Source organism: Macrosteles quadrilineatus, unplaced genomic scaffold (assembly GCF_028750875.1).
Source record: "Macrosteles quadrilineatus isolate MER2022 unplaced genomic scaffold, UCM_ALF_1.0 Scaffold_1__1_contigs__length_201487025, whole genome shotgun sequence".
Classification (NCBI taxonomy): Eukaryota; Metazoa; Arthropoda; class Insecta; order Hemiptera; family Cicadellidae; genus Macrosteles; species Macrosteles quadrilineatus.
In genome coordinates, this window is record NW_026542594.1 from 147,763,963 (window position 1) to 147,773,102 (window position 9,140).

At 33.6% G+C, this 9,140-nt stretch overlaps 1 protein-coding gene across 1 annotated transcript in view; it reads right to left on the reverse strand.

Annotated features, from left to right (window-relative positions):
• Nucleotides 1–8,368, reverse strand: part of LOC129001378 (uncharacterized) — a 46,308-nt gene extending 37,940 nt beyond the window's left edge. Inside the window, exons 1-5 of the mRNA XM_054428633.1 lie at nt 8,261–8,368; nt 2,430–2,535; nt 1,725–1,891; nt 1,225–1,385; nt 175–334 (exon numbers count right to left, since the gene is read on the reverse strand). Coding sequence (XP_054284608.1) covers nt 175–334; nt 1,225–1,385; nt 1,725–1,891; nt 2,430–2,535; nt 8,261–8,368 — 702 coding nt within the window. The remainder of the gene's footprint in view (nt 1–174; nt 335–1,224; nt 1,386–1,724; nt 1,892–2,429; nt 2,536–8,260) is intronic.
• Between the last annotated feature and the right edge of the window lie 772 nt (nt 8,369–9,140).

Sequence of the window (9,140 nt, forward strand, 5' to 3'; positions counted from 1 at the left end):
ATTAGGAGCCTTAATCGGCTGAGACAGAGGACTCCCTAAATATTGTGATTTGCAAACTCACATTAGTGTATGCATAACAATGTGGCAGATTGCAATAGAAATGTAACTTCACAAAGCAAAGGACTACTTAAATAAAACAATATTTTACTTGCCTAATCTCATTAATTAGCTTACTTCAATATCTATCACTTTCTGTGTCAATTCTTTGTTTCTATCAGATGCGAAACTCTTAAATGCATCTAGGATCGGCCGGTAACCTGTACATCGGCACAGATTTCCAGAAAATGATTCTTCTATTTCTTTCATGGTTGCACCTGGTTTGGACTGTAGCAAACTGTAAAAGATCAGAAAATCTATCTATTATAATGAAATGATTTTTTTTTTGCCAGTGGCATTTTACGAGAGTATAAATGTTAAGTGGATGTGCCGGGGATTGAACCCGTCCCTCCCGCACCGAAGTCTGAGACGCTAACCACTAGGCTAGCAACACAACCATTTAAATGACATAGAACAATTAATTAAATAAATAATAATAATGTTACCTTCTACCGTTCCGAATTGGTGTAGTTTACGACGCGTTTCATCAACACAATGACATCGTCAGGTTATCCGCTATTGATTCGTCTTGAATATTAAAATAAAACAAATTGGTATTGTCGTCGCGGTGTCACCTTGGTCGACTCAGTCGTCCACCAGAATTAATCATGTGTATATGCAAGTTGTGGCCAACGCGTACCCATGTTTAAAGCCCCTGAGATGTTGGACATAATGATAGACAAAATTTCTTGAACGTAATTTCTTGTCACAGTTCAACAAAATATGTCAATTCAGTACTTGTTTGGGTGTTACAACATCATTGTCAGCTTTAGGTACGTGTAGAGTTGAAAAACAGCCCTGATCTGACAAAAGTTGACTGACCGCACTGGTATTAAGGGACAGACTGGCTCTTGCTACCTAAGCGTCAACTTTTGTCAGAACCGGCCTTTTTTCATGTTTATATGTTTTTAGAATTTTATTTTGTTCGACAGGTGTTAATCCCCCTACTACAGGTGTGGCTCTTGAAAGCATATTGAAAAGCGTGCCACACATTTGTATTCACTTCCTGTGGGAACGTGGCTTAACTATATACTATAGTGACCTTCATGAAGGTGAGCTCTATAATCATTTAACTCCCCAGATGATGTAAATACTCATCAAATAGTACGTGGGAACGGCTAAGCTCACCTGTACATGCTCATTACCCATCCAGGGCTGCAGTAGCCACATTGGCTGCCGTAGAAGTTAGCCAACCTGATCTGCACCTCGTTATATCCTGTCTCCTTGCTGCCGATACCTTCTACTGTGGTCACTTTGAGACCGTGACATGCGTACACCGGATATATACACTGTAAAACATTGTATAAAATGATAGTGACTTATCGAGTCTTATAAACGCTAAATGTGCAATTTCTTTTCCTACATTATGGTCTGGTGTTTGTTTTCTTTGCAACTAATCTTAGTTTATGGATAAATATACAAAATAGTATAGGCACTTCTTCTGGATTTTCCTTTGTATAGTTGAACTAAAGATAAATGAAAAACATTGGTTGGATTTAAAATTTATTCTTAATGTACAACTGTGTAGCCTAAACGATTTCTGGTGATAATTCTTTGAAATGTAAGTTGTTCAAATATGGAGGGATTTTCAAACCAGTGTAACAATACCCAAACATGACTTTACGTACCGAGTTGACAGCGACAGTTTTCCGTTTGTCAGTGGCAGAATTGACCAGCTCCAGAGAGACTACACAAGCTCCACAGTTGCCCTCACGACACATGACCTTTGTGCCCTTCAGACCAGCATGGTCCCTGATGTAGGAGCTGAGAGACAGATCCCCCGGCACACCCACCACTGCACATACAACAAACATACGCTGCTAGCTTCAACATGCAAGGTTTTATATAGAATTCTATTAATCCTAAATTTTGTTTCAAATTACATTTACTGCCATACCTAACAAACTAAACTGACTAAATAGTATTGTTTGAAATAATTTCATTACCTTTTTGAAGTTTTCCATTCAATGTAAATGTTGCGCAATCATCTTCAAATCTAAAACAAACATGATCTTACAACATTATTGAGTTATTTACAAAAAGCAAATTTACTAATGTAATCTTTTTGAGTTGAATGTATCAAAATCATAAAAAATGTTTTGAGGAAAGCAAACAAATTATAAAACTGATTGCTCTGATAAAGAAAATAACAAGCTGTTTCAAGTTACAATAGGCTAACCTTTAATCATAAAAAAACAACCATAGATTAGGAGGGTAAAAGATTTGATTTTTCTAGCTGGCATAGTGTGGCAAAGTTTTGATTCTTAAGCCATGTTTACACAAGGCCAGTCAACAGGCTGATTACCTGCCTACTGCAGTTTGTTACAAGTTACCTGAGGCCAAGATGTATGGAGTAAAAGAGGTGGGCCAGACAGAGCGGACTGCGCGCGGTGACGTCACTGCAGTCCCGGCCGCGGCTGCCTCGCCGCTAGATACATGCTAAACGCACAAACCTACTTTTTCAGACACGATTTAAGCTGGTTTGGAGGAGGTATTTCCCGTTATGAAACAAATATCTTTGTGTACTAACTAATGATTTTTATGATTTTTAGCTAACATGAATTGTGAACAGTTTGACAATAGTAAATAACCAATTAGGCCTGTATGTTGCATAGAAAGTGATGAAATGCGGGCGTCTACCGATTCAGTTGGAATAATAATTACACTTTAGAATAATTTTAGATTGAGATATAAAACTCCCCTTTTTCAGGTTAATTAATAAAATATATGTTTTAGCACTAGGTAAAAAAGTTGCCTGTTTAAAAGTTACTTCAACTGCTTTGTGGTGTTAGCTATAAATTAAACGCCTTCTTTTTCATTTTTAATTTCTTCTTTTTCTATTTAATGATAAACTTATTTGGGTTTGTTGATACAAAAAAACAACAACCAATTATATAATATTTTACATGAGAATCATAAATGTTGCTTACCAATCAAAATCAACTACGATACTGCATTACTATTTTACAGGAATTAAATAGACCACAAAAATCTGTTTGGATAAATATAGCATTGACCAAAGAATACGCTCAGAGAATACTAATGATTTTCCCCGAGGAAAGCTTGTTTCACAGGTACTTTTAAAGAAAAAATATCAATACCGTATGTATATACATATATTTCATTTTAGACTTTATTATTTTCGTGTTAAAAGGATTTTCTCTTTTATGTAAGTGCACGTTGTTCGGTGTTTTTATACGAGTTTACTTTCTGAAAACTTTACTTTACTTTCTGAGATAAAAAATGCTAGGTATGCGTTTTCCTCTAGCTATAGTTACCTATTTTAAGACTAAAACTCAATCCGACATAAGAGTCATATTTTATTCGCAAAAAAATTTGTCTTTATTGAAAGGTGCAAAAGAAACGATTTTTGGATTTCAAACATTTTTATATTTATTTTGAAGATGTTTAAAGAAATTAATTTAATGATTATTGGGTTTGGGGAATTTTTAACATTCGTGAGCCCTGAATCAAACTTGTGTTTTCTGAACACAGTATTATCGCAGTGATGCGGAGGAATGCTCGACAAAACGAAAATTCAGAAAACTTTACCGGGGAAACAAAAAAGTTGTGCAAGCTGTGTTGTAATAATAAAACATCGCAATGCAGGCTAAATAAAAATTGAGTTTGGAAAAGGAATTTTAATTTTTTAAATTGAAAAATAAATATTTAAAATGGTTTGATATGAATAAAGTCAAAGTCAAAGTCATCTTTATTGTCACAAAACGTTTTTTTTATGCTCTGGCACAGCCAGGCAAAACAGGTGACATTGTCAAACTATACTAAAATAAACTAGCTTATATTGGTAAAAATAAATACATAGTAGGTAACAAAACAAACAATTCACATTGATTTATCTTCAAGAAACTGACCAATACTATAATAATTCTTTTCCAATAAAAATTCAAAAAATTTTTCTTTAAAAGATACTAATCCTATTATAGATTTGTAGTACCCAGGCAAATTGTTAAAAAATCTTTTACCCATATAAGAAGGTGTCCTTTCCACAAGATTTAATCTGTGTATAGGATATTGAAAATCTGTATGAAATCTAGTGTTATAATTGTGTCGATTATTTTCACTGTGGAGTTTTTCAAAATTTGATTTCACATACAATAAACATTTAAGAATATACAAATTAGGGACGGTTAGAATCTTTAGTTCTTTAAAAAGTTGTTTGCAAGAATGTTTTACAGGTTTAAAAGTCATAATTCTAAGTATTCTTTTTTGAAGTTTAAAAAGTTGATACGAATCAGATGTGACGCCCCAAAGCTCTATTCCATACTGTAAAATTGACGAAAATAAAGCGTGATAAATCATTAGTCTAGTGTTTAAATCAACAACATTTCTTAAGACCAACATTTGAAAACATACTGAATTTCACTTTTTAGAGGTGTTATGAATGTGATTCTTCCAATTCAATAAACTATCTACATCAATTCCTAAAAATTTAGCTGTGTTGCTAAGATTTATTTTTTCATTATCAAAATAAACAAAGCCTTCAAGATCGTCCCTACACTGTGCAGTTTGAAATTTTACTATTTGTGTTTTAATGTGGTTCATTTTTAAACCGTTTACTTTAAACCATTTTGACAGATCTTGAAGAGCTTGATTCAAGGCTAAACTTAGTTCATGACTGTCTTTTGATTTAATGATGGCTGTCGTATCGTCAGCATATAACAACAAACTAGGTTTAACATTCTTAGGTAGATCATTTATGTACATCAAAAACAATAACGGTCCTAATATAGAGCCCTGAGGCACCCCCATAACAATCTTTTCCCATTCAGAAGCATACTTAATGTTTTCTTTAATAATAACTGTTCTTTGAAAGCGATCGTTTAAATATGATTTCAACCACAAAATAACTGATTCTGAGAATCTATAGGAGGATAATTTATCAAGAAGAATTTGATGGTGTACACTATCAAAGGCTTTGGATAGATCACAGAACACGCCAATAGTGCTCTGTGACCCATCCAAGCTCTGTGTTATTGAATTTACAAAATGAGCCACAGTGGAAGTGGTACTTCGATTTTTCCTAAAACCAAACTGTTCATCAGCTAATAAGTTATTAGATTCCAGAATATAGGACATTTGATTGAATGCAATTTTTTCAAATATCTTTGAAAAAGAAGGCAGGACAGAAACAGGTCGGTAGTTATCTGAATTACTCTTAGAACCTTTTTTAAATAATGGCTTCACCTCTGCATACTTCAAATGATTAGGGAAAGTGCTATTGGTTAAAGTCTGATTGATGATTATGGACAATGGCTCAGCAACAAACTTAATTACTTTTTTTAACATAGTAGTTGAAATCCCATCCCAACCAGCCGTTTTTTTATCACTTAGTGACTTGACTATTTTGATAACTTGCTGAGGTGTAACTAAACTAAAGTTAAAAATTGGAATATCAGGCCTATGTGTGATTGATTTTTTTACTAGTTCCATTGCCTTACTCTTGGAAAAATTTACCCCTAAATCCTTCCCTACCTCAATAAATTTAGAATTAAAGTGACTTGCAATAACTGTGCCATCTGAGACTAACTTGCTATCAATAACTAAATCAGGAAAAGAATTATTGATTGGCTTGTAACCAAGTTCGGCTTTAACCACAACCCATGCTGCTTTAGTCTTATTACTAGCCTTATTTATATAACTACAATTATACATTTTCTTTGCTAGGTTACAAACAGATTTAAAAACTTTTTTGTACATTTTTACATAGCCAATAAAGTTAACATCAGTAGAACTCTTTGCTAAGTTGCTTAACATTCTTTTCTTTTGACTAGAAATTTGACTAGAATAAATGACCCTGTGAAGAAAGTAAAGACATTAAGCCATACGCCATAAAGTAAATTGTTTACCTCTAGACCGTCTTGAGCTATTTGCTCAAAGAAGAATAGTAGAGTCTAATGATATTGAAGTTTTTAAACAGGTAAAAACAAATGAGCGGCAACAAAAAATCAAAAACAATCAACTAAGAAACGTCATCGTCAGTACTGAATTTAGGAGTAAGTAAAAGATTTCAATAACTCTAATAACTCAATGTGTTTATATTATATCTGATTACATGTCCAATGGTGAGAGATACACTTGGTAAATAAAGTGTTTTTATTTCCAATGCGTTTTCTTTCCATTTATAAAAATATTAAATATAAATCTCAATTCCTAATTACACTAATCTAATAATGATTGTACATTACCAAAAGCTACTTTTATTTGGCATATCTGTATAGTGAAAAATGTTTGTTTGATTAAATTAATAATTTGAAAAATCTTTAGGGTATCTAATTTAGTTACCAATAAATATATTCATGGACAACTGTAGTTCAGTAGGCTATCCTAAAAATATATAGATCATAAAATTAGTTGCTATTTACCGGATCAGAGTAGATCCTTAGAGACATTACAACAATTGCAGAAATGGACATAAATTTAATCAACAATTGCTCTAATATTTGAGTAGTAATATAATAAGGAATAACATATTAATATATTGAAAACCAAGCAAAACCAATTTTAACAATTACGTAGTACAAACTGGCGTGAACAACGCAAAATAACATCTAAAAGTGTTGTGTACGGGCTGTGAGTAGCGGCTCGAGGACTGCAGTGACGTCACTGCCTCGGTCCGATGGGCGAGGGGGGGAGAGGGGCGCACTCTGTCTGGCCCACCTCTTTTACTCCATGCATCTTGACCTGAGGCAGGTGACCTGATGCCAACTATTTTCGTGAAAACACAGCTTTAGGGAGATGTATTAGGCTTTTTATTCAGAAAATCTAAGTGTCGTAATGCCCAAGACTACAGATTAGTCTCGTAATCTCCAAAAACTGATATTCAACAAAAGTGTCATTTTGTCCAGAACTGTACCTAAGTGTTGAAAGGTCTAAGAGTGACAATTTTCAGAAGTATAAATTAAGAAGTGTTGAAAGGTCCAATTTGCATAATGTCCATGACTATTGGAGAGTTTTAACATGTCCAAAGGACTGTCATTGCTGATGACATACATCCTTCTACCGAAACGTTTTTGCAGGTACTGAGCCAGTTCATACCTGCATTCTTCTAGCTTAAAAAAAAAATACTGCAAAAACTTTTCATACATTTATGATTTGAATGAATGACTAAATAATACAGAGCACATGACATAATAACAAACTAGTTGGTGGTCTTACTGTACATTATGACAATTGGAAATTGTAAAACTCTAACCAGGCATGTTGTGTAAAACATCAGTGGGTGGGTTTGCAGTTTTTTGCCGATAATACTTTTAGTTCAAAATAAATAAAATTATAAAAATAGTTTTTACTGACCTGATATTTGAATTCATATTTTCTACAGTTTCTATACCTATATAAACTCAGAAATGTATTGCTCCATTTAACTCTTAATACTTTTTAATGAGTTATTGTAAACCAAAAGTAGTTGTTTAACTAAAGTGCTTTAGCACAATATAAGAAACTGAACACATCTGCAAAACACTGCAACACAATCTAAAATAAACATATTGGTTATAAATATGACACTGATACCTACAACTTCAGTTCTGTACATTAGAGTTCTGTATGAGACAATGTGAAAGCTGATACTGGTCTACAGAGAATGGAAATTAGAAATGTTAGTCAAGTGTTGTTGAAGTTACACAAAATTAATTAATTTGAAGGAAAAATAAAACCTATGTAACATCCAAACATCCATGAGACTTTATAAAAAGCTTAAAATTACAGTATTCCTAATTTTTCACTTTAGTTTAATGTGGAAGCAACAAACTCAGTCACAAAGAGTGCAATCAAAGATTATTTACTTTAACAAGTTTGCTCCCACATGTACTAAATCTTTCATTCATATGGATCAGCGACGCACATATTATGCGACAGAGCTGGTTTCCACCCATAGACTGCCATCGCATATAAGCGTCGGTGTCCCAATGTTATTAAAAAGCTTATCTTGGTAATAGTCTATTTGAAGGCCCTGAATTCTCTGCAGTGGTCTACAGGGATGTCTGTCACATATGTGCGTCACTTGGTCTGTGGATATGATGATTAGTAACATCATATGATTGTTGGCAAAACTGTTTTTTACTTTGCTGCATCGCTGGCCCGTGGTCTGCGTGTACTGTTAACCAAGTGACACCCGGTCCATGTGTAATATCAAAATGTATACCTCGGGCAATGGCAATGACCGCAGCGTTGCAAATATGTGGTGATCAGTAGCGAACGTGTTAATACTGCTAGGTGTAAAGTATTTCTCCAGACAATCTGAATCTGGCATTTCTACTGCTTTGTTAAGGTAATTAGTTAAAATGAGAATTGATAATAATTAATAGATAAATTAAAATAACTAAGGATCTAAGTTACACCTCTATCGAACAGAATTACTAATCTTCCTATCTGGATTTGTAGAAGTTACAAAATTAATTACATTTTTTTGATGCAGTACATATTTCAAACTAAGCCTGTCATAATGTAAAAAAAACATAATAAATTATGAATAAAGGATAACAATTTATAAAAGAAAATTTGTGGCTATATAGGAAACTTAAGTACCTACATAATTTGATCTCACAGTTTTGTTCAAGGAAACCCTTTAGACCAGGATTTTTTAGTATGAAGGGATACCAGCTGGCTTACCTCATAAAAAGTACAGGTAAGCCATAGAGCACACGGAAAATAAAATATATGGTGCATTTCGTCCACTGGGGTCTTGGTCAAGTGTTGACAAAGAAAGAATGAAATGTTATGAATTACTAAATCACTACTCCATTATGTGCAACTCTCTTCGTTACACTTGATGAAATCCTCCATTGGATGAAATATTAAATATTTTTGTGTGTTCTATGGCCTAGGTTTACGGTTTACTTTTTCTTAAGGTGGACTATTGTCGGGACCACATAAGTTTGCAGTTGAGGGAGGAGCCTATTTACCACATGGTTTTGAATGAAAAAATGAGAACCGTGTGGTGTTGCCAAATCTAATAATACCAGCTGATTTGAAAATATTGCTTTGTATGTTTTAATTAGTGTTGTCAATGGGCGATGTGGCAA